At 37.5% G+C, this 25,979-nt stretch overlaps 2 protein-coding genes across 9 annotated transcripts in view; both read left to right on the top strand.

Annotated features, from left to right (window-relative positions):
- ANKRD17 (ankyrin repeat domain 17) overlaps nt 1-9,109 on the top strand; it is a 162,821-nt gene extending 153,712 nt beyond the window's left edge. For all 8 annotated transcript variants that reach the window (XM_058547252.1, XM_058547250.1, XM_058547249.1 and 5 more), the window contains 4 exons: nt 5,996-6,244; nt 6,755-6,933; nt 7,341-7,505; nt 8,454-9,109. In XM_058547252.1, the coding sequence (XP_058403235.1) occupies nt 5,996-6,244; nt 6,755-6,933; nt 7,341-7,505; nt 8,454-8,513 (653 nt within the window). In that variant the 3' untranslated portion in view covers nt 8,514-9,109. The remainder of the gene's footprint in view (nt 1-5,995; nt 6,245-6,754; nt 6,934-7,340; nt 7,506-8,453) is intronic.
- A 5,615-nt stretch (nt 9,110-14,724) lies between these two features.
- LOC131409689 (cytochrome c oxidase assembly protein COX18, mitochondrial) lies at nt 14,725-25,320 on the top strand. The gene is made up of 6 exons (XM_058547248.1): nt 14,725-15,125; nt 16,293-16,393; nt 19,194-19,357; nt 20,059-20,180; nt 21,726-21,833; nt 24,988-25,320. Exons 1-6 carry the CDS (start codon nt 14,784-14,786, stop codon nt 25,159-25,161), a joined length of 1,011 nt encoding a protein of 336 aa, XP_058403231.1. The 5' UTR covers nt 14,725-14,783; the 3' UTR covers nt 25,162-25,320.
- The last annotated feature ends 659 nt before the right edge of the window (nt 25,321-25,979 follow it).

The raw sequence follows: 25,979 nt of genomic DNA, 5'->3' as shown, positions 1-25,979 counted from the left end.
TTTCTTACACAGACACAATACTGTTACCAATCTCTAATATATTAACATTAATTCAGTAGTATGATCTGATATGCAGTCCCTATTCAAATATCCCCAATTGTCCTAAAACATTTTTTATAGATATTTTTTCCCCTTTGAACCGTGAATCACTCAAGGTAAACACGCTGCATTTGATTATCTCTCTTTGGGTCTAACTTTTAAAAAAAAATCATAATTTTGAACTTGTAAGAATAGCACACAGAACCCTTGTATATATTTTGTGTGTGTGTGTGGAAGATCAGCCCTGAGCTAACATCCATGCCAATCCTCCTCTTTTTTTTTTTTTTGCTGAAGAAGACTGTCTCTGGGCTAACATGTGTGCCTGTCTTCCTCCACTTTATATGGGACGCCGCCACGGCATGGCCTGACAAGCAGTGCATCAGTACATGCCTGGGATCCAAACCCTGGGCCGCCAGCAGTGGAGCGTGCGCACTTAACTGCTACGCCACGGGGACGGCCCCAACCCTTGTATATTTTTCCCAGATGCACTAATTGTTAACGTGTTGCCACATTCCTCCCTCCCCTCACCATGTATCGGAGTATGCGTGTGTGTGTGCATGTGTGTAGAATTTTTTTCCCGGAACCATTTTAGAGTTAGTTGCAGATATATTTCTTAATGATTAAATTTAGATTCTGTATTTTTGACAGGAATATTAGTATAGTCAATGTTGTATCCTTCTCAGTGCTTACATTAGAACGTATAAAATGTCAGTTTGTGCTATTATTGATGTTATTAGCTTTGATCACATTGTTAAGATCGTGTGTGCCAGATTTCTACACTGCCAAATTATCATTTTTCCCTTTGTAATTAATAAGTAATGTATGGGTAGTTACTTTGAGACTGTGTTCTTATCCCTCATCAGATTTTCAGGCAGAGTGTAAAGGAACAGGGGAAGTAGCATGTGTCTGAGTATAAATAATAGTTTTACTTTTGTAACCATATTAATAAAGTCCAAAAAAAATCAACTTTGATGAAGGAAAAAGAACACTAAAATTGAAAATAAATAGAAACAAACTTGTCTGTGTTTGAAATTATTAATATAAACCTATTAAAAGAAAAAGAAACAATCCAAAAGTCTTAAACACAATACTTTGTATGCCCTTCTGTCTGCAGACAAATAGACTTCAGACAAATCTTCAATTCCACTTAGGACATTTGTTTTTTATAATGTTATGGATAAGCAATTCTAAAACTATATGGAGTATATTTAGGATTGAGCAAATGAATAAATAAGTATATTGATGTTGTGATCCAGGGTTCTCACCGTGAGAAGAGAGAAATGTGGAATGGGGTAAGCCAAGGAAGAATGCTATGGAATTGGATTGGAATTAGAGGATCAATGTGAACTCATGATTTTTCAATTACATATGTATTGGATTGAATTATATAAAATTGCCATTTTCCCCACAGCTCTATCTACTGAAGGAAGCAATGAATCTTCAGTAGCATTGAGCACATCCAGTGTCTAGATCCATCTATTAAATATTTTTGTCCTCTAAAAGAAACTAGGGCTTCTTGCGGAAATAGCTGATTTGAGAGTTGGGGCAGGGAAAGTATAAGGGGAGCCTGCGAAGTCTTATAGTGTTGGAGAGTAATCAGGTGCGCAAAATGATGGGGACTTGTCAGAAGGACACAAGAGGCAGCTTGAAGGGGGTCCCACTCAGGGCATTTTGACCACCAAAATGAATAATGGTAGCTCCTTGGTTAAAAAAAGAATCCTTGGGGCCGGCCCCGTGGTGTAGTGGTTAAGTTGGCACGCTCCGCTTCGGCAGCCTGGGTTTTTCAGTTTCGGATCCCAGGCGCAGACCGACACATTACTTATCAAGCCATGCTGTGGTGGTGTCCCATATAAAGTAGAGGAAGGTGGACATGGATGTTAGCCCAGGGCCAGTCTTCCTCAGTAGAAAGAGGAGGATTGGTGACGATGTTAACTCAGGGCTAATCTTCCTCACAAAAAACAAAACTGAAGTGGATTTGCCATGAAGCCAGTGAAGCTTAAGCTTCAGGGTACCTCATTTGCAAGGGGCCCTGCCAAGGTACTATACCTAATTTTGTATTTGTAATTTTGTATTCTTTCTCTAAAAAAGGTTCCCCAAATCGTGTAAGGCCCCACAGAACTTCTAAAATGTGGTTTTGTCCAATATATATTGGACAAATATTGGCATATTTTAAAATAACATGGGTCTGAATTAGATTTTGGGTTTTTTTCTAATTAAAGAAATTATAATAATTAGAGATGAGAAAAATTATAATAATTAGGCTCTTTTTGTGGCGAGGAACATAGACCCACCAAGGAATCTCAAGGAAAATGGTGTTTACTTTAAGGCTATTCAGGGCCATCTCCAGAACCTTCTAGAATTTGTGACAGCTGTTCTCTCCATCTGTCTCTAGAGGATTTATGGTCTCTCACTCATGGTCTGTTTCTTGTGAGTCTCTTCTGGTTACTCTCTTTATGCCTAGGCTTCTTCATAAGCTCATCTTGTATATGGTTCTCAAAGATTCAATTCATAGTTAATTAAACCAGTTTTTCTCTGTTTATCAATTGCACCTTCCTGAATGAAGAATATGATTGGCTCAACTCATATATCCAAGTCAGGCCATGTCAGTCATAGATTATGGGCTAGCCTGAAATGGATCATTCTTCAGTCGGATGCCTGTCCTCAGTCCAGTAAGCCTGCAGGAAGGAAGCAGAAAACAGTCGTCTGATAAAAACCATGGCTAGTGAGAAGGCAGAATCTGTGAAGGGTGTAAATCTCTTAAATGGGGGTGGTTAGCAGGCAAGCCTAGTTATTCTGTTCATTTAAACATAATGTGAAGGGTTGCTGTTATCTTGCTTTGCTTTCATTTTTGGAAGGATACAGGAAAGGAAAGAGAAACTAGATCTAATACAGAAGTTAGGGCAGGCTCCCAGGGATGAGTCTGAGAGAAGGTAGGATTCATTCCTCCGTCTGTCCATTCGTCCTTCCTGCCTGTCCTTTGTCTTTGCTTGCCTCCTACCTTTGACTGTGTCTTGGTGTTAGTTGTTCTGGGTTGATTTTTCTTCAGGTGGGTAATTGTGCCCTTTCAAATGTAGTTTAAAAAACAAAACTTTGTTTATCCCTTGTGTACACCATCTTGTGTTCTTTTAGTTCAATTTAGTCTTTTTTTTGGAATATTCTTTCATTTCTAATATTTTCCTGAGTTTTCTCATCTTATTTCCAGTTTTACTAATTCTGAATTATGTTGTTCTTTCATATCTGTTTCTTTCATTTCTTTTAGCTCACTTAGGAATTTTAGGGTATAGTTTCTTTCTGATATGCCTTTGGAATATTAAGATATAGCTTTCTTTCTGGCATGCTTTTATTATGTACAATATGTTATGGGTCGATATGTCTTTTAGTTCATATGATAGCTTTGTATGGAATTCAACTGCAGTTCTATTCTGTTTTGTATTTTTAAAAGAAATGAGTTTGCCTGAACTTTAAGAAGGGATAAGTGGATCAAGCCTTTTCTCACATAAAAGTTCTAGAATTTCCTCTTTTAGGGAAATGTGCAAAAATATGGCCTTGTAATTTATTAAATCTCCTGGGTTTGTTGTCCATACCCACCCACTCACCCCCACTTTTGCCCTACTCCTGACTAGATCTTCTCTTTGCCTTTCTTCTGTTGTCTGTTTCCTGCTCAGTTTGCAATCCTAGAAGTTTCTTGTCAGTGTGGAGCTTTATCCTGGAAGGAGTCTTCAGCAGGTACTTTTGAGAGTTCATAGGGCCCACATTGCTGCAGCTTCTTCAGACCTTACTGTGAATCCCTTCCAATTACCCAGGCATTGGCAGAACTCTCCCAGTTTCATCTACTGTTCTCACATTGGCCTGCCCTGCTTTCCTTTGAGTACCTTTGGCTGTTTTGTGGTTCTCCTATTCTCCTGTTCTTACGTCTGAAGAATTGCTTCCTTCCACACAGTTGCTGATAGCACATGAGTCTTATAGCTATTGGTGATTTTTCCCATTCAGTTGTATCTTTGGATTCATTTGGATACCTTGTTTGTTAGTTTTGTTATAGATGTTATCCGTGGGTTTTTGGCTTTGCTAACTTAGTGGCTTTGTTTTTATGGGAGGGTTTGGGAAGAATCAAAACCTGTGCTGCTGCCACCTCCATCTTCCTAGAATTCCCTCTTATACCAGTGTAATTTTCAGGTGAATTTAAAAATATTCATAATTGCTTTAAAGACACGTGTGTGGCTTTTCCATTTTCGTGTGATTTGTTAAAAGTAAATGCTATCAAATAATGCTAATGGATCCATGATCACACGAGATATATTTTAACTTTTCATTAGAGGGTAATAGTTTGCTTGGTTTACTTTTACAGATAAGCCCATATATTTCATGTTTTTGTTCCCCAATAATGTTAATAACCATATAATAAATTATAATTTATAAAGTACTTTCATGTTTGTTCTCTTTTGTTAATAGTCACTACAACTGATAAGAAATGGTACTGTCAATTTAACCAAAATAGACATCTGCAAGTACTTTAGTAAGATGAAATTGATCTCCATGGTACTTTCCAATTCTATATGATTCTAAAATATATGAGAAGTGTGGTTTTTTGTTTTTTTGGTGAGGAAGATTGGCCCTAAGCTAACATCTGTTGCCACTCTTCCTCTTTTTGCTTGAGGAAGATGGTCCCTGAGCTAACACCGTGCCAGTCGTCCTCTACTTTGTATGTGGGATGCCGCCGCAGCATGGCTTGATGAGCAGTGTGTAGGTCCCTGCCCAGGATCCGAACGCACAAACCCTGGGCTGCCGAAGCGGAGCTCGTGAACCCAGCCACCATGCCACTGGGCCAACCCCGAGAATTGTTTTTTTAAACATATTCAGGCTAAGAATATTACTGATTTTTACTTTGTCTTCCAAACTCCCTGAAAAGTGTCTTGAGAAATAGAATCACTGTGCTTTCATGTGTATGTGCATGTGCAGACTGATTGATTGATTGATTTTTGCAAGTTTATTAAGTACCTGAATCCCTTTGGATGGTTACAGACACACACTCAGAAAACTTAAATGTAAAGATGGTTAAATGGAAACATATTATTAAATGACTATTTCCAGGGCATATTTTTAGGCAGTTATGAATAAATTGTAGATATGCAAGTAACTTTTCAGTTCAAATTCCTCCACCATTTACACTCTATTTAAATTTAAATGTGCTTGATATTTAAACTATTCACAAGAAATACAATTTTGGTTGTTTTTATGTTTTCTTCTGTGTAGTGTGTGAAGAGATTGAATCACTAATGAATACTCTCATATTGACTATATTAAGAACTCACCTTGTTTTGATAAGTAAAGCTTAAGTTGTCATTTCCTAAAGTGTATTCTGTGGAATACCCCGAAGATACAATAAAACAACGTTGGGTGATGAGGCATAGTCTTCTCTTGGTATTTTATCAGCGTATTACGGTTCTGTAAAGTCCTGATTTAAAGAAACTTTTTTTTTTCTTAAGCTAGATTTTCCAAATTTGTTAAATACCTGAATTCCTTTGTTTTTCATTATAACATAACAAGGGACCAGTGTTCCCAAGAAATACAGTTTGGGTATTGCCAATACAGGCATGATTTTTCCCACCTCCATTTTGTTGTTGTTGTTGTTTATTTTTTTAATTTACTCAATGTCGAGGATTAATCATTTAAATATTACTTTAATGTAGTTTAGTGTAGTTGTAGCATTCACATCTTCACATTCTACTGTCATGTAACTAAATGGAAAAATTGTGAACCAAATTAAAAGATGACTATGAAGTCATAGAACTTCAACCAGATTTTAATGTGCATAATTTATTATTTAAGCATTATTCTTATATTTCATTTTCCTCAGAGAATGCGTATTTAAGGTGTCTTCTGAATTTAAGATTTGATTTTACAAAATTACATGCTCTATAGATGACATGTATACTATTTAAAAATATCTCTTCTCTAGATTCTCCTGCACAGTCAGTATCCTCTGGAGTTCGTGCACCTTCTCCTGCCCCATCATCAGTACCTTTAGGGTCAGAAAAGCCCAGCAACGTCTCTCAGGACAGAAAAGTTCCAGTCCCTATTGGGACTGAACGTTCTGCACGTATCAGGCAAACTGGAACTTCAGCTCCATCTGTTATTGGGAGTAATTTATCCACATCAGTAGGGCATAGTGGCATTTGGTCCTTTGAAGGCATTGGTGGCAATCAAGGTATGATATGCTATCCTGCTTACTGGAAATTAAGTTTATGCATTTAACTAAAATATTGTTACCAGTATTTAACTTTCGTAGTCATTCTTAAAAGATCTGCACTCATATCTCTGTTTTGACTAAGCACTTTTATTTAAGAGTTCAGAACACTTTTTATTCCCATGTGATCTCCCATTGAATTTATCATTGCTTTCTGAAAATAGTCTAATGCAAGCATATTCTTTTCTTCATTTCATCATATTAAGGAGATGTTAATATTTCCTTTGGGGCTCTTTAGCTTTTATCTTAGCTTTTATTCTTTTGTTTTGTAACACAAAGCGTTCAGGTTATTTTATTAGGCTATTATATCACTACCTACAAACATGGAAATACTGCAGTAAATATGTAAAAGTAGGTCATTATTCTGAAGGAATTCACAATTCAATGTGGAAAATATTAGATAGATGTATATAAAATTTTTTGCTGTCTTCTGATTTTAAACTGTTGTTGTCTGCCTCTGTTTTCTCTCAGACAAAGTAGACTGGTGTAACCCTGGGATGGGAAATCCTATGATTCATAGGCCAATGTCTGATCCAGGAGTGTTTTCACAGCATCAAGCAATGGAGCGAGAGAGTACAGGAATTGTAACTCCTTCTGGTACATTCCATCAGCATGTTCCTGCAGGATACATGGACTTTCCTAAAGTTGGGGTAATAGTGATTTAAATAAGCATTTTCATTATTTCTAAATAGTTTTCTTATTATTAGCATTATTTCATTTCCAAGTGGATAAGCATTTGTGAAATGATGCTGGGGCTTTGGCCTGCAATTATAGGTCAAAATCTGGCTAAAACATAGATATTTATAAGTCTTGATTTTGTCCCACTTGTTTAGAGAAATGTTTTTTGACAGAATATTTTGGATATAGTAGGCTTATGTATAATCTAATGCTAGAAGAAATCATAGAATGGAAAATAACTTTTAGATTACATAGATAACTTAGACTTTTCCAAAATGAGGTATAAGTTTCAAATATCAATTTTTAAGGCTAGTGATTATATTAGGAAAAGTAAGCAGTGACTTGAATGTACATAATCTTTGTTTTCTCCTTTTTTAAGGGTATGCCTTTTTCTGTGTATGGGAATGCAATGATTCCTCCAGTAGCACCTATTCCTGATGGTGCTGGAGGACCCATATTTAATGGCCCTCATGCTGCGGACCCCTCTTGGAACTCCCTGATAAAGATGGTTTCAAGTTCCACAGAAAATAATGGCCCTCAAACGGTAAGGCTGATCATTTAGTGAACATTTATTTAGTGTTTATGATATGCCAAGACAAATAGGATATGGGTAAATCATGCTAGTGAGAGAGTATGGTAAATATAGGAAGTTTAGGAAATTGAGGGAAATTTAAGATAGCTGAAATATAACAGAGAGTTGTGGAAGAAGATTTGGAGTTGTGGTACCAAATGTAGTGGTTTCGGGGCCGGCCTGGTGGCGTAGTGGTTAAGTCGCGCGTTCCACTTCTGCAGCCCGGGGTTTGCCGGTTCAGATCCTGGGCGCCGACCTACTCACTGCTCATCAAGCCATGCTGAGCCGGCATCTCACATAGAAGAACTAGAAGGACCTGCAACTAGGATATACAACTATGTACTAGGGCTTTGGGGAGGGGAAAAAAAGTAAGGTAGTAGTTTGGGGCTAAAATTATGAAAGGCATAATATATTCCATTGGGTAGCAGATGGTAAATAAAAGATTTTAAGTTGCAAAATTGTTGTAGTGTAATTTTATACATCCAAATTTACTAGTGATGTGAGAAGGGCCATCTAGAGGTTATTTATTAAAAGTATTATAAATGTCAAAACAATGTATAGTTATAAATCTGAAAATTCACAGAAATGGTTGTATATTTTAGCTTGTTTTGGTGTATGTTTAATATCTTTGACTCATTTGCATTCCACAGTCATCAGTCTGTATGTGCTCAGGTAATGGTTTAAAAAAGATGATGATATCAGATCCTGTTTGAGGGATAAGAAGAGAGGCAGGAAAATGACAGATAAAAAAGTGGTTTATCAGTCATTGCTTTTCTTCATTGTTTCCGAGTATATTATAAATTGAATGAGATTTAGCTATTTTAGTCCATAGCTATTAAGAGCACTTAGTTTTAAGAGTTTTGTTTTAATCAAATATGTGTTAAATACATGATTAATAAAATGCACGCTCTGTATTCACAGGTGTGGACTGGACCCTGGGCACCTCACATGAACAGTGTGCATATGAACCAGCTTGGCTGATGAGGATCAGCTTGTTAGCCTGAAGATTCCTTTTCATTCAGAGGAAATCACAAGTGGCCGAAAAAAAATTTATGCTCCCCAATCATTCTACTGATGTGCTTGACTGAAGTGTGTAGGCTTTTTGCAGAAGAACTTACTAACTGACCTATTTTCTGTGAACATTTGTGACTGCCCATTCCCCATCATCATCTGTTTTACCTTAGTTAGCATTTTTCTTATCATTTTTCTTTTTTTCTTTCCCTCTTCCCCTTTGGACATAACTTTCTGTTGAAGCTGTTCTTTGGCTGGTTGGTTTTAGTACTGTAAACTGCTTCTGAGCAAACACGGAAATTTAGCAAATTATGTAAACTTGATCCTGAAGTTTTAGAATGGCAAATAAATGTACAATTGTTTACATAACAGAAAAGGCTAAGCAGAAAGTAAATTTCAATATGTCAGTATAGATGCTCTACTTTATGTAGACTTAAATTAATGTGAGATATGTACCTTCATATTCAGAAATCTGGATGTTTCCTTCATACATTAAACTATTAATAAGCATAAATTTTCTGCTTGTGTAATTTAAGTATAAAGTAAAACAATGGGCATTATCAGTGGATGTTTCCCGGCGTTGGCTTTTAAATTACCCATATTACTCACTTTTGAGTTTGTTTGCATCAAGGCACATATGGAAGAAGAAATTTATCACTTTTCCATGTCTTTTTATTACCTTTTCACACTTTTAAAACTAATATACACTTCTCTCTTCACTCTTTTTTCTCTCCTCACCTTTACCACTAATACCAGTAAAATTCTCTTGCTGATCATGAAATAATTTTGTCAAGTTTTTTACTGTAATGGCTGCTACAGACAGAGGGAGCCTTCATCATCACCTGTGGTTTCTTCTAACCATAAAATGTTTAGTCTTTCTGAGAACATAAAAAGCCAACACTGGTTCCCAGTCAGCATATACAAACTCTTAATATACTGTTTATTATTAAACAATTCAGTGTACTATTTTATATTGGATAATATTGATTCTTAACATTGGCTTTCCAGTCATCAAGAGTCAACATAAAAATTCCAATTTTCAGTAATTTAGTGGAAAGTATCTTTTTTTCCTCCAATTTTAAAGGCTTCTTGTTCTCTACTCTTGTATATTATCAGCGAAAGGGATCAACAGCTAACTTGGGGCAAGTAGTAAAAGAAATTTTGCATTTTTCGTTAAGACAATTTATGGTAAACATGAATACACAGATTATAAAATAAAGTCTCCATTTAACCTGTTTATATAAGATACAGGGCCACACTAAACTACTCAGTGGGATTTATCTATTTCATTCACTTGAAACAATAAACAGTAATGTATACAAGAATATGTGTCCTACCCTCTCTCATATGGAAGAATAAATTATACGGTCAAAATGTAAAAGAAAGTAAGCATAAAAGTGAAGTAATGTATGTATCACTCTGTCTTTTTTTTTGAATTAGACATAAATTCCACAGTGATGAAACATAAACATCAACTAAAATTCAGATAAATCACCCAGAATTGACAATATTAATATGGTTTCTTGGCTGTTCAAGTAAATGAAATGATTTTTTTAGTAGCCTGAGTAAAGAGTAAAAGAAGATTTCTCCCACAGAGCCAGAAGTGTGTAAAAAACACACCTATATCTTTTGATTTAGGAGGTGGTCTTAAAATATATAAATTTGTTTTCCTACCTGTCTATGATTGATATGACCAAATTTAAAGGAAAAGCTAAGTGATATCCTATAAATAAATATAGCTATAAAATAAAATTATAGCACTTTACTAAGAAAGGTGTGTAATGCTATTTAACAGAGTATTTTATATGACTTTTGCCACTATTCTATAATTTTTTGCTTAATTTCCTTCCTGTGTTAACTAGGGTTATTATTTTTTTTTTTTTAATTTTTATTTATTTATTTTTTTCCCCCAAAGCCCCAGTAGATAGTTGTATGTCATAGTTGCACAGCCTTCTAGTTGCTGTATGTGGGACGCGGCCTCAGCATGGCCAGAGAAGCAGTTCGTCGGTGCGCGCCCGGGATCCGAACCCGGGCTGCCAGCAGCGGAGCGTGCACACTTAACCACTAAGCCACGGGGCTGGCCCAACTAGGGTTATTTTCTAATTAAAATAATCCTGCGAGATAACAGAGACTCCCCAATATTTATGACAACACATGAGTCCTGTTGATTCACAAAACTGAATTTCTTAAGATGGGGTGTCTTACTAAAAAACAAGAGAAAAAAAACCCTATATTTTCTTAACGTTAAAACTATGGGACGTGGAGATAGATTGGAATGCTCCATATTTAGTTTTGGGGATCAGGCTTGTTAAGTACAACACCATGGTTTTGGAAGTCTGTACTAGGAACATTTTTCAAATAGATTTTTTATATTTCAGATGTAATGCAGTGCATTTTTATTTGAACAATAAAAAAAGAACATGATCTTTTGAGACCATGCAGGTCTTTTTCTTTCCCCCTTTTTGAAAGGTATGTGGTATGTGTAATTGCAGACTACATAATGTATTTCTTTTCTCTCATTCTTTTTAAGAAGTGACTTAACTCTTGGAAATAACACTTGGGTTAGTTCACACCTTAAGTCCACAAATAGTTAATATTCCATTTATTGTGTAATCTGTTCATACCAACCATTCCATTTTAGAGATGATTTTGTTTACCAGTGCCAATAGAATCCCCATTTCATGCGTTTTCAACATATGTTTCAACATATTCACAAAAACTGATTTTAGTATTCATGGGAAAGATATTTTTTCCCTTCTGTTTCCCATTACTATAAAGTTAAATCATTTTATTTTGTTAGTAATTGAAAATTAATTTTTTGATAAACTACTTACAGTCATTTTTCTTCTGAGCAAAAAAAAGGAGGGTAAGTAGTTTACTAACGGATCCTGTCTTGTTCTTCCTGAAAATATTATTCTGTCTTTCTTTTGACTCAAATGACCTAAACACACATTTCATAAAAATTATTTTGCACACTGTATTATTCACTCTATTTTTAATACAATACAAGGTGTTAGACTAAACGAGGAAATTCAAGATCAAAATCTTTTCAGACCTGATTTATTCAGTCTATCTGCACTTTGATGTTTTTCAGAAACACTCTTATTCCCACAGATCTGGCATTACAGAACAGAACATTTAAAGCATGCCAAAACTTTCTTTTAAATAACAAATTTTAAATCATTATTTGAAAGTGATTAAAATTTCAAAGGAAAGCTAATTCACTGTTTTAATCACTGTAATACAGAGATTTAGTATTCCAGTCACTCAGTGTATTTTTACTTTAGATAGGTGAAGCTATCTAGATGTCTTTTATACTTATGTTATACTTTGTAAATTCTGGATGCTCCTGAATATCTCTGGAAACATACATCCCATTGATAAATCCTTACCTAAACAAGTCACAACATTCAATTAATTGTTATTAATTGTGAATTAACTGGTGTTATTAATTGCAAATTAACTAGTGTTAATTCCAGGTGACTAGAATTTAGGATAAGAGCATTACTGGTGCTTTTAATACAACCTACTACGTTACACACCTTAATTGCAAAAATACTATCACTTGTATTTTGAGTAAGTGAATACGGAGAAAAGTGTGCCACTGTGGCTTTAACCTAAATAAGAATTCCTTTGTAATGTGATAGTTGGAATACAGGACTAATAGATGTGTTGTAAGAAGTTTCACCTTAGACTTCTACCTTTAAATGAATTCACACTTTTGAAAGGTAAAAGCCAATTTTGCATGCTCAATACTTAAGAACCAATTATAAGAAAGATGATATGAGAGGATGTTTTTCAGTAGAGAAAAAAAGCTAATTCTACATAAAGTAGCTGTGGTTTTGAAAAGTAATGCCTTAAAGAAATAAGAAAGAAAAGTGAAGTTAAACCTAAATCTGATTCCAAGGGATCACTTTAACAATTGCTCACGAAAATCATTTATCTTTTGAGTGTTCTTTTGTCAAACATTTCAGAAGGCATATTTGGGAAATGAGAAATTTAAATGACTGTATATACATACAGTTTATATGTATAATAGCCTATATGCAAATTTTGAGCTTCATTCCTGTGTTCAGCACTGTGATGAATAAGAATTTCAGAAACTGCAGAAAGAAAATGAAATATATAGTCTATTTTTAAAGAGCTTAAAGTTAAAAAAGATTAGTGTATGACAACAGTAATATTCAAGACAGAAATAGGCTAACTATAAATGTTGAACTTTTGAAAAATGTTTTAACATGTTACACAAATTCATTTGCAAAATGTTAGAGTTGACGATTCAGTTGGTTTGCTCAATATTTGTATAGTCCTTGTACTCTGTGTATCATCTTTCTTATAATTGGTTCTTAAGTATTGTACTCTGCAACTCAAAAGGTACAAGGTATCACAATGTTGGATGACCAGTACATGTATACACATTAGTGCTGACACTTTACTTTTGTATTGGGCTTTATAATTGACAAATACTTCCCCTAATATTCTCTACCAAGTAGAAAGCAAGTTCTGATCATCCCCATTATATGAATTAAAAAATTCATGTTTATATAAATATGAAATTAGCAAAAGTTAAATGTTAAAATTCATAAATTTTATTTAGATCACAATATTCAAACTTAAAATAATGGAACCCTTAACATGAGAATTTATGTGACCCCAATGTGTAGCGGAAAAGGTAGACCTACATTAGTTGAAGAGGTCCCAGTCCTGACCCCCCCTATACAGCTCCACAGAAAGAAGTCTTAGAGATCTGAGGAACAGCTTGAAAACACTTGATTTAGACTACATGAATAGTGAATGCATAAACATGGATTTTTCATTTTAGGATTTTTTTTAATCAACTTCCTTTTTTCTGGATATTAAAAAGTCCCTAGGTTTAAGTGCCACTGTGGAAGGGCCAACTCCCGTTGTCATCAGTTCTCTGGAAGGAAAGGAGTGCAGCAGCACAGAAGGTGGATCTTTACTCCCACAGTCTTCAGGGGAAGATATTTCCACTTAAAATTAGTTTCCACTCTTAATCAGTGGTCAGTAGCAAATGGTTGCTTCTTTTTTAAACGTAAAGGGATAGGGAGATTGGTAGGCTTTTTCTTTTAAAAATGAGTCTCTATATAGCATATATTGGGATGTATTTAAACACGTTTAAAAATTCATGTATGGATTTATCAACTTGGGTAGGTGCACAATGAAGCAAGAACAGTAGCTGCACTTTGACATTGCCCCAACATTTGTCAGAGGCTTATTTGTTTTAATCAATATTTTATTCCGCTCAACACAATTGGGCCTCTAGATCTAAGAGTGACCCTTCTGTGAGGGAACTCCTTCATGTCATTCCAGTTGGTTTGCTTTTGTCAAGAATATAAAGCTAAAATCTAGTCCTTGTAGAATTGGCGTATTCCTTTTAACCAGAAGACACCTAATGTTACTGTTCAGGCTCTTTCAAGTTTACGGGATGCATGTGAGCTGTAGTCAAGAATTCACCGCGTTGCCAGTGAATACTCCCCTTAAGTCAGGAGATAGTACTTTACCCTTCATGTAAGTTTTCCTGCTATTTCTAATGAAAGATAAAACATTGAAGGAAACTCAGTTTGCAGGTGGGATTGAAAATGCTAACTGGAACCAATGAGCCAATTAAATCCTTATACCACAGACTGAATTATGCCTGGTGCATAAAAGATGCTGGTTAAAACTCAGGTTGGCCAGAAATACATGCCTCTTACAAGCTGGCATTTCAGCAACGTGATCACTCTTTGGCAGTATAATCTATCTCAATCTCTAGCGGAATCAATCAGAGTGCAAGTAAAGGGGTGGGGGACTACCCTCTAGTCACAACAGCCACCCACCAAGCTTAACTCACTACAAATGACACCACGAGGTTAAGTGAAAAAGAATGGAAAGGCACACGCTGAACACACTTTACAAGGCGAGCTCTCCCTAGAGAACGCCCCGCCCCTGGACGTGCAATTCCGGTCCGGCCTCGGAGGAGCTCCACACCAACAGCGGGAAAGTTTCGTGTGTGCGCAGTAGGTTTGCCCATTGCCGCGTGGGAAAGGCGCAACGTCCCTATTTCTTGCGTCATCTCCAGTGCGACGCACCGGCTTGACTGGAAAGGTCAATAGTGGCTGCGGACAGGCGCGTGCCTGCCTTACGCCGGGGTCGCCGGCGCATGCGCGGGGCGGCCTCAGCGGAGCGGTGGAAGCCGACAGTCTGTTAGCTTCGCGCTTTGAAGTCAGCGCGGGTGCAGATATGCTGTGCCGGCTAGGCGGCAGGTGGCTGCGGCCGCTGCCTGCCCTGCAGCTCGGGGCCTGGGGCCCGCCGCTTGCGCTGGCCCCAACAAGCGGCCCCAAGCGCTCCGCTCTGCCTCTGTGGGCGGTGGCGTCAGTCTCTGCAGTGGGCCCGGGCGGCCCGAGCGGCTGGTATGAGGCCCTGGCCACGTCGGCGCCCGTGCAGGGCGCAGAGGAGGTGCTGCTCGCCGCGCACACCGCCACGGGCCTGCCCTGGTGGGGCAGCATCCTCCTCACCACCGTGGCCTTGCGCGGCGCCGTCACGCTGCCACTGGCAGCCTACCAGCATTACATCCTAGCCAAGGTGAGGGGCGCCGAGCCGCGCGTGGACCCTGCGCATCCCTCCGCGGGGAGGGGTAGTCGACGTCTACGCGGAGCTTAAGATCCCTGGATACTTCCGGAGTGCTTAATCATCGTGACCACTTTATTGCTAAGAAATTTAGCATTGGATGTATGAAAGATGTTTGGTGACACGTGTACCTGTCATTTCGTTTACCCTACTGGGTATGTGCTCAAAGCATACGTAGTTGCTAAGCTTGCTGTTAGAGAACGAGAGCAATAAGGAATCAGTAGCAGAAGAAATTGTATGGAGAAACCTATAAAATTACCTTCTTAAAGGTTATAACGGCCTGTAATGTCTGTAGCATCTTTCCTCCCCAGGTATTCCAACTTATCTTTCTTAGAAAAAATCTAAGCTAGCAGTTTGCAAACTTGATTCTTATTCAGGCTGTACCATCTACACGCCTGCGTCTGGTTAGTCACAGCCACTTGACTTCCAGTGCTTTGTTATCTTTTCTGTGGAATGATAATACCTTCCTGGCCTACTTCACAATGTTATGAGATGAAATCAGATAATATGGATTAAAGTGTTTTGAAAGGAAAGTATTATTCAAATATGAAACTTCAAAAATAATGGCTTTCATGTTTTTAGATTATTATCACTGGGGAAAAAAACCCGGAAACAAAACAAGAAGGGTATCATCAGCACCGTTAAGTGAGGTACTTTACAGAAAAATTAACACACGGTAGAAATAAGTGCAAATTTTTTGTGACTCTCTGGCTATCAGAGAGGATATTAAACACTCTTCATTAATAGACTTCTGTTTTCTCAGTTTACATTACTGGGAAATCCAGGGATGAAACATTAAAATGCCGGGTGCAGTTTTCATCCTTATAATGACCCTGTGAAGTAGGCGCTGTTGTGTGTTTTATGTATGAGGGAACAGGATTTTAGAGGTTAAGTAACTTGTCCAAGATCACACAGCTAAGTGTAGAAGCTGAATTTGAATTTGGTTGTAACTGAGGATATTTTAAGCAAATTAACATCTTATGCTTTGACTTAAGGTTTCTTGACATGATCGGTGAACCACATTTTTAAAAGAGTTGAGTAAAGTAGAGAGTAAAGTTATGAGTGGTTATAAATAAAAATCCTTTATGTGCTCATAATAAATTCTACTTTTTCTTTAGCTAGGTGGAAAATTTGCAGCCAGAAATAAAAAACATTGCGAGGTGTCTTACCCGAGAAGTTGCAGTTCGTGCAAATCAGTTGGGGTGGTCCAAAAGAGTTGCCAGGTAAGCTAATTCTATGCATATAAGACCATGAATATATATAATGTGTAAGTGATGATGTTAATTATAGGTTTGGGTGTTCTCTACCTTTAGCAGCAAAGTAGTTCTTTTTACTCTTTAGTATTTTAATAATTTTATGTGGCATGATAGTTGTATATACTGGACTGAAAGCAAAGAAATGGAGAAACATAGATAAGAAGAGCAAGTTCCTTCTTCTTAAGGGACTCCAGCCTACTGAAAAAGACCTGTAATCAAGTAATGACTGATTTAAGTACTGTAAAAAAGTTATGTGCAAGGAATTGGGTCATCATGGAAAGCCAAGGGAGGCTTCACAGGATGCAGATACTATGCCAGTCTGTTGAGATTTCAACAAATGGTACAGGTAATTTATAAACTTGATCTTTTTGAAAAGATACAGCAGGCAATAGCCCACAGGAATGGGGAGGTAGAAAGTGTGAATGCCGTGGTAGAAGCAAGTGGATAGCCAAGGTGCTGTCTGTCTGCTGTGGTTACCCTGTGTTGTTGTCTACCTAGGCTGTTAGAGAGCCATTGCCCAAGGGTGCTTGACCACATTGCAGTTCTGTGCCTGCCATCGTTCACTGGGAACTTCGAAGTCCTCCTGCTTCAGTCACCCTAAGCTACTACTTAGTTTCCCAAATTCTAATCCTTACCAGGCTCTGACAAAGTGTTCACCAGTTCACAGCAATGAGAAAAATGAGGGCTTTGTAAAATGAGTAATATATATGTGATTATCTATATGTTTTTATTTATATAGGTGTAAATTTGCCAACTATCTTCAATATGATATTGCCTCCCTTTTTATTTAGTGTTAAAAAGATCTGACATTTAAAAAAAATCATTGTGATAGCTTAATGCCTTTACGTGATAAAATAAAGTTGGCAAACCTATGGTTTTGAAGTTTTACTGATCAGAGAAATCTGAGAACTACAGCTCTAGGCCAAAAGAACAGATTAGTAGCTGCTCACCTGGGTTATAAATGCAGCCTAGACAAGACTGTGGCACTTTGCTTTTGCAGCACTGGCAGGATGATTGTCCAGACGCATTCTTACACAGATGGGAGAAGACACATCTGAGGGTTTCCTGCATTTTCAATGGAACTGAGTCATGAAGGGTGAAAGGGTGTCAGGTGGACAACCAGGAAAGTGGGCTATCCACACAGATGATACAATAACTTCCAAAGGCATGCTGCTGTAGAAGTCTGATTGTTGGATAACCTAAGTCATTCAGGTACTACAATATACAGATGTCTGTAGAGGAGTAACAGGAGATAAAGTTGGAAGAGTAGGCACAGGCTAAATTACAAAGAGCCTGGAATGTCTGTGTGTACTGTCTTAATTCAATACACTATGATTCGATTAAATTCAGCAAACCTATTGAATGCCTACCTTTCTACAAAACATGCTACGAGAGATTTAGAGATAAATAAGACCTAACACTTGACCTTCAAGGAGACTGTAGTCTGGAAAGTAGGACTTAAGACAAGAACAGAAATAACTAATATGGTTAACAGAGAAACAAATTAAGAAAATATTCATGAAAGAGTTGATTGAAGAGTAGAGACTATTTTGACAGGCCAAGAGCATACGCAGTACAAAATCCCATTGCTTGAAAAGATATATGCAGGGATCAAGTAATTGAGCTTGACTAGAGTGGAGGAATTTGAGGAAAATGTGCTTTCACCTTTAGTATTTCTGGTATAAATTGTGGTCATACTGTTTGAGTAGTGAAATTTCCCTTGTTAAAGTCTAATTGGCCAAAGACCACCAGAGACAAAGCCTGTAGTCTGACAATGTCAGGTTTATCGAACTATGTAATTTGTGTACATTGCTAGAGAATTTCCACTAAAAGGCTTTATTTACCTTTTGTTTAGGCAGCCCCTTAATATAGACTATGACAACTAAAAATTCTACACGAATCCTTTAGCTAATAACCACAACATGGGAATGTTTGTGCTATGAGTATAAAGCAATTAATATTAGTACAGTCATGTGCTGCATAATAATGTTTTGGTCAACAACAGACCAAATGGGACACGATGGTGGTCCCATAAGATTAGTACCATATAGCCTAGGTGTGTAGTAGGCTATACCATCTAGGTTTGTGTAAGTACACTCTATGATGTTCACACAACACTGAAATTGCCTAACGATGCATTTCTCAGAATGTATCCCTGTTGTTAAGCAACACATGACTGTACATGGGGGAAACTGGGGAAAACCAAGTCACTCACCGAAATGGCTGAAGCCCTCACCTTAAATACCATCCTCAGCAAAAGACGAAAGATGATGTTGGGAGTGGGAAGAGTCAGGGACCTCAAAGGCAAGAAAGGCAATTCACAGGTAGGTGAAAAGGAGCTAACAATTGGAAAACAAGTGTTTGGCCACACAGAAACAGAACAACACAGAGGGGAGCCAAACAAACAGGCTTTTCTAGGTTCCTCCCTGTCTGCCACCTCCTTCATGTTATGCTAAGGTGGTAGCTCGCTTCCTGAGACAAGGAGTTTTTTATCTGAATTCTTTTAGGCAGTTAAGGGGGAGGTAAGAGGAAAAACTTTCTGAGTCTTTTCTTTCTTAAAAATAGTCAGCCTAAGATAATCCTCATGTTAAAGAGACACATTTGGGGGTTGCAAATTTTGTTCCCCTTCAGTACACACTGTGGTCTTTGCACAACCAGGAAATCGCCTAACTGCACGTTTCTCAGAATGTGTCCCCGTCGTTAAGTGACACATGATTGTAGTAATGACATTTTCTCCTTTCCTTTTTTCCCTCTTCCCTCAAACTAGGCTCACTTACCTAAAGAATATGCGGAGGCTTGTTTCAGAGCTGTATGTTCGGGATAACTGCCATCCTCTTAAGGCCACTCTGTTGGTCTGGATTCAGCTTCCCATGTGGATCTTCATGTCTGTTGCTCTCCGGAATTTTAGCACAGGGGCAACACATTCAGAAGGTAGTTGTTATAGAAGTCTGTTTCCCCCAAAAAAGTTGTCTAACGTTGTCTTTGTACTCTAAAGAAATAAAAGTCCCATACTCTTTATAATTAGAATACTTTTACCATCTTCCTTACAAGGGGATAAAATTTAAACTAGTAAGTGTAAGCAAACTAGCTGTGATGAGACAACAAATGAATCTGGGAAGGACATCAGTAATACTGCTTCTTGGAGGTCACAATAAAATTAGTGTTATAATTCCATAATTCAGTTTCCTGGCCAAGAATTTTTCCATTTATAAAGTTAAGAGACCAGAAAAGCTTTCATGGTTGTAAATGTGAACCTTAATTAGGAAACGATATAAACTAAAGCATTTGTTTTTTATTTTCATTTGAAGGCATGTCTAACCAAAAAGTAATCTGAATAGACTTGAAAGAAAGCAGCCTATGGACAAATAATTATTTAAATTTAAGTCTGAAAAGATTACTGCCACATATCTTTAGGCTCTGTACATCTGTTTGCTACAGAAAGCTTCTTGCCTTTTTCTCAGTACAGGAAGGACTTATTTATGTTGTGAAATGAAAATAACCTGAATAAAACCAATTTGAGTCTTTAGTTTGAGGGACGCCATATTGGAATTATCAGACTACTTATGACTTTTGTATTTTCCTCTGCTATTTTTATAAATTCTTTTGCTTTATTTATACAACTGTTTCAACAGGTTTTCCTATTCAGGAGCAGCTAGCTTCTGGTGGGGTCCTGTGGTTTCCTGACCTCACTGCACTGGATTCCACTTGGATTCTGCCTGTCTCCGTTGGTGTCATCAATTTATTAATAGTGGAGGTCGGTGGTTTTAAATGAAATTTGTTTGCCATTTAAATCATTGGGATTTTGTTGTTGCTGTTCTGACGTCAATATAAATGTATTTGAGTTGGTGGTGATAGCTGCTAGAATTGAGACTCCTTGGTTTCTGGTTGCAGATTAGCCATTGACAAACTGTTTTAGGCCAGTTCATTAACCCTTCTGGGGGTCAGAATGCTCATAATTAAAATAAGAAAGCTGAATTAGAACACTTCCAAAGTCTCTGTCAGCTTTAAAATTATATGGTTCTAATACATACAGTTTTGTGATTCGCCTCTGGTAAAGACACTAATTAAGATGCGTAATCAATCTAGTTTTAGTCCCACAATAGATTGGTGTTTTGTGTATATGCTTAATATGTAAGTTTGTAGGTAGTCGATACCTGACTGCCATTTTTTTTAGCTATGTGCCTTAGAAAAGTCATAGAATTTCTTTATACATATAAAATATGACCTCTCAGCCATGTCTTAGCCTTATCCCATGCTGCTTTACTCAACAGTTTAGGGGAATCATGCCTTTAATTTCATAAAGAGCTGTTCTCAGACTCTGAGTAGAATATAGACTCTGAACTGGAAGAAACCTTAGAAATGATGTACCTCAGTTGAGATCTCACAGACCTTATGTCTATTGGTCTCTGTTTGGGAAATCTGATACACCCCTTATTTTTCCAGACGGGAAAAATGAAGATGATACTCTAAGGTCTTGGGTGAAAATTTCTTGAGAAAAGATTATGTGTGTAGTCTAAGTGTGTTTCCCTGAGAGCACCTAGCACAGTTCTGTGAATGTGGTTGATACTTAGTGAATATTTGTTAGAAAGAAGGAGGTGATAAACACAAGGTCACAATGAATTAATATCAGTCTTCTCGTCTTTCCTTTATACCGTCTAACGACCCGGCATGTGTAAGTTTAATAAAAGCTTATTCCTACTTAGCATACAGTGTGTGCCAGGCACTATTGTAATCAATTTACATGAATTAACTCATTTAATTCTTACAGTAATCGTTTGATGTAGGTACTTTTATTACCTTCATTTAAAGGTGGAGGAAGTGAGGCACAGAAAGGTTAAGTAACTTACGCAAGTCACATAACCACTAAATGCAGGGCTGTGTGGCCATATCACAAACCTGAGATATCTATTAAGTTCTTCTTTATGCCAGGCACTATTTTTAGGTGCCAAAAAACAAGGGTAATGACTCATACGTAATATACCTGTCTTGAAGGGACTTTGAGTCTGACAGACAATCTTTAAAAAACATTGACTTGTAAAAATTATGCTGTGATTCTATTTAATATAGCTGAATCTCTTCTTTATTGCTATTAATTAAAGCTCTATTTAAGAACTCTGCATAATTAAATTTTTTAAAAGATAGATGATCAACTATATAAACTTATCAGTGTTTAATTTTAATTTTTTTTACTTTTATTAAAATATAGGTGGAGGCCAGTCAAAAATCAATTCGTATTTTAAAGCTTGTCTAATTTAATATGCATATTAATAATCGTTGTGTATATATTCTACCCCTTCAGATTTTTGCCCTGCAAAAAATTGGAATGTCTCGTTTTCAGACATATATTACGCACTTTGTCCGTGCAGTATCTGTGTTGATGATTCCAATTGCTGCAACAGTACCTTCAGTGAGTAACCACCAGCGTTGTATATAGCATGTGCTAAATCCTCTCTGTTCTTAGCTTAGACTGGCTGGGATTCTGCCTCTTCTATTGAGCTTCCTCTAACTACTCAACCCCTTACTGGTTTCCGAGTTTCTGTAGTAACTAATCTGTCTCTATCACCAAGTGACACTTGAATATTTCTTGGGATTGGTTAATGTTCCTTTATGTGAATGTGTCTTAACTCTCCTTCTAAATCAAACTCCTTTTTCCTTATGTTTTTAATTTAAGAAAATTTATTTTATTTTATTTTTTTAATTTAAAAAAAATTTCACCCTTTTCAAAAAGAAAAACCTTGCAAAGTACCTTGCACAGTACTATGAACATAGTATTTTCTTTGATAAGTTGGTATATTGAATTCCTTCTCTCTACATAGTCTGGGCCAAGAAATTTAGCACTTAAAAAAGAAACAAAACTTTGTGTCAAGTCCATATGGGTTCATATGTAATATTATTTAACCTCATAACAACTTTGTGAGATAGGTACACTTGTCCCCATTTATATGTAATTAAACTTTGATAGAAATAGAAAAAGAAGTAGTTATGTTTGCAGTTACTTCATATTTTTAGGCTTTTGCTTATTTCCCATGGATACTTTAGTGCTAAGAGGGCAAAAGCTGTGTCAGGTATATCTCTGTCTTTGCTCAGAGCCGACACTTAGACCATAAAGTAGGATTCATTTGTTGCCGGCAGTTAGGGTTATATCAGCATATAGAAAAGTACTTTATAGTACTTGTCTTAGGAATCTGAAACAGTGTGTTTTTAGCATCAAAATTTTTTTTTTTTTTTGTGAGGAAGATCAGCCCTGAGCTAACATCCATGCTAATCCTCCTCTTCTTGCCAAGGAAGACTGGCTCCGAGCCAACATCCACGGCCTAATCCTCCTGCCTTTCTTTCCCGCAAAGCCCCCCAGTAGACACTTGAACGTCATAGTTGCACACCCCTCCAGTCGCTGTATGTGGGACGCTGCCCCAGCATGGCCGGAGAAGCGGCGTGTCAGTGCGCGCCTGGGATCCGAACCCGGGCTGCCAGTAGCAGAGCACGAGCACCCAACCGCCAAGCCACGGGGCCGGCCCCTCAAAAATGTGTTTTTAAAGCTGTCCCTTGGACATAATACTGTCATTAATCCTGTGTAAAACAAGTTTCCCCGTTTCTAAAATAGACATCATGATGTCTGTGAGAATTAATGAAGTAACATCAAGTGCTTATTATAGTACTTTTCATGTAGTAGTAATGTTGTAAAATACCTTGTAAAAATAGAACAGTACAGATTCACTACATTTCTGGGGAGAAATAATACCACTTATAACTGAGGAAGTCCCCAGATCATATAAAATAGCAGTGAAGTTTCATGAGTGATTGGGTTCAAAGTGAGTAACAGAGATGTGAAAAACAGTGCCTTACATAACTGAAAGTTTATTCCCTCAAATATAGGCAATTCAGAGTTAGGCAGTTCAGTGTAGAGCTGACATGACGGCTCTAGGAAGATGTGAGAGACCCAGCCTGCTTCTCTCTGACTGCTCCAGCATCCCCAGCCTGGAGTTTCTGTCCTTCTGGCCACAGCATGGTCGTGCTGGCCGCTGGAGCTTGCCGTCTTGCAGGAGTGGTAAAGGGTGCTTCAGGTGCAGTCAGCTCCTTTTAAGGAGGCTTGCCAGATATCCTGCCAAACCTTGTGCTGCCATCGGAGTTATGTGCCTACACCTAACTGCAGAAGAGGCTGGGAAATAGTCTTTTTTTTTAAGATGGCAGTATACCCAGCTAAAAATTAGGATTTTATTACTAAGGAAAAAGAATGACTCTTAGTAGGCAGTTTGTAGTCTGCCGTAGTTGGGCTCAGTGTACTTTTTGCTTAGTGGGTAAGTCAGATGATGATGACAACAGCTATTTAAATTTTTTTAAATATTTAATATTTTTAATATTAATTAAAAATTGTTTTAATATTAAAAATTTTAATATTTAGTATTAAAACTTTGTGCCAGGCACTGTTTTAAATGGTTTACATATATTAACTCATATAATTCTCCCAACAGTGTACCAAAGTAGGTGCTATCATAATCACCACTTCAGTGATGAGGAAACTGAGGCACAGAGAGGTTAAGTAACACTTCCAAGGTCACTCATCTCTTAAGTGGCAGAGTTTTAACACATCTAGGCAGTTTGGCTCCTGCTCTTAACTACTCTGCTAGTCTGCCTTGGAGAATGCAGTACTTTCTGTCTCTAAAAGCATGCTGTGAAACAAATGCAAGTGCTTGCTCTGGGCCCCATGCTGTGCTGACCACTGGACGTGAATTGTCTGTTATTCCTCACAGCAGCCTCCTGAGGTAGGTACAGTTTTGTCCCCGGTTCATAGATGAGAAAATTGAAACAGAAGAAAAATAACTTACCCAAAGTCAAGTGAATGGAATTCAAATTCAGGCAGTTTGACTCCAGGACCTAGACTCAAGCACCACGTGGTCCTGCCCCTGGGTCTGATTGCCCTCTGAGGCCAAAGGAAAGTCGGGAGCAGATGCATGTATGGGAATGTTTTGAGAGGCTACAGAACTTAGTCACTGACCTAAATAAATCAATCTGGGTGGTAATACAAAAGAAAGTTGAAGATAATGCTGACACTATTTGTCTCAGAAAAAGGCCAAGATAATGCATTCCTGACTACAGTTAGAAACTGGTTACTGGGGAAAATTTGGAAGATAGATGACTATATGGAGGGAAATGAGGTCAAGGGAGGGTAAGTTTGTCATCATAAATGGCCATGCCCCCAGTACGTACCTCCAGTATAGCAGCTTGTCAGGGCTCTTGGTGAGGTAAATGTGTACTTAATTGCCAAAGAAGGGAAGTGAGATCCCTTGGGCCTCTGCCTGGGAGCTGCTCTCTATCGTCCACTTTCTATCACCAGTACCTCCCCTTTTGCTTCTTTTCACTTTTTGGTTTTCCTTTCAGCCTTCTTACCTATCTCTTAGATCCATCACAGATATTTGATAGCCGCTGCAGGTCTTGTTCAGTCGTGGTGTACTCCTGTTTATAGAGATTGTAATTTTCTTTTTTATTGCCTGCCTGTCTCTGGACCTTGGTGTCTTTGGAAAATGGAAAGGTGCTAACATTCGTGTCCTTTCTTCTTTCTATAGTCGATTGTTCTCTACTGGTTATGCTCCAGCTTCATGGGCCTCTCACAGAACTTGCTGCTGCGTTCTCCTAGGTTTCGCCAACTTTGCCGAATACCGATGACCAAGTCAGATTCGGACACTCCTTATAAGGACCTCTTTGCCGCCTTTTATGCCAAGTTCATTTCAAGAAAATGACATGCTTGACATGCTTTCCAGTAATTTTGAAACAGTTACAAGTGTACTACTACCACCTTAATATACTTAGAAGATTTAGAAATTCAAATATGATTTAATTTGCCTTTATTTAAAATCATGAATTTTGTGAAGTACTGTGGGTTAACATATAATTCAGACATTGACAATGCCTAAAATCTCTTGTGTTAGAAATATAGTATGTTTAATTGTATACTAAGTGTATAAAAGTGGAATGAAAGTGTCTGGCTCCGTTTATAAAATTACAACTTGCTAGAAGTGCCAGAACTTTGGAAAACTGGACTAGATGCTGAATGATGTCAAATTATACTGAACGGTTCCATGCATTAAAGTTTTATAAAGTAAAAGGAACCAATGAGTTGATTCTTAAAATTTTGGAGGTGTAGAGGATCATAGATCTGTTTAAGCATCTGATAAAGCCATGGTTTTCTCTTCAGAACAATCCTGGGACTCACAACATGGGGTCCTTCATTGACCACCACCCCCCTACCCCTGAAGGCCTTTTTGGGAACTGGTTAAGAACTCTATTCTAAAGGAACATACATTGATCATGAGTTGATGTGTGATTTGAAAAAAATGGATTTATGAGTAGTCCATGCATGCAAGAAAGTACCAAATATGGTAGGTAATGTTGCCTCTCAACCCTGCTCTGAAAGAATACAAAAAGTGTACATTCCTTTTTCTATAATTTAAGAAATCTAGAATATGGAGTACAGCATGTAAGTACTACTAGAGCCCAAAGTGGAGAATCTTAAACATTAAGTTTGTTTGGTCAGAGGAAGAAAACCAGAAGGGCAGCT

The sequence above is a fragment of the Diceros bicornis genome, chromosome 8 (assembly GCF_020826845.1).
Source record: "Diceros bicornis minor isolate mBicDic1 chromosome 8, mDicBic1.mat.cur, whole genome shotgun sequence".
NCBI classification, from domain to species: Eukaryota; Metazoa; Chordata; class Mammalia; order Perissodactyla; family Rhinocerotidae; genus Diceros; species Diceros bicornis.
This window is presented reverse-complemented; position numbering and strand designations above follow the sequence as displayed.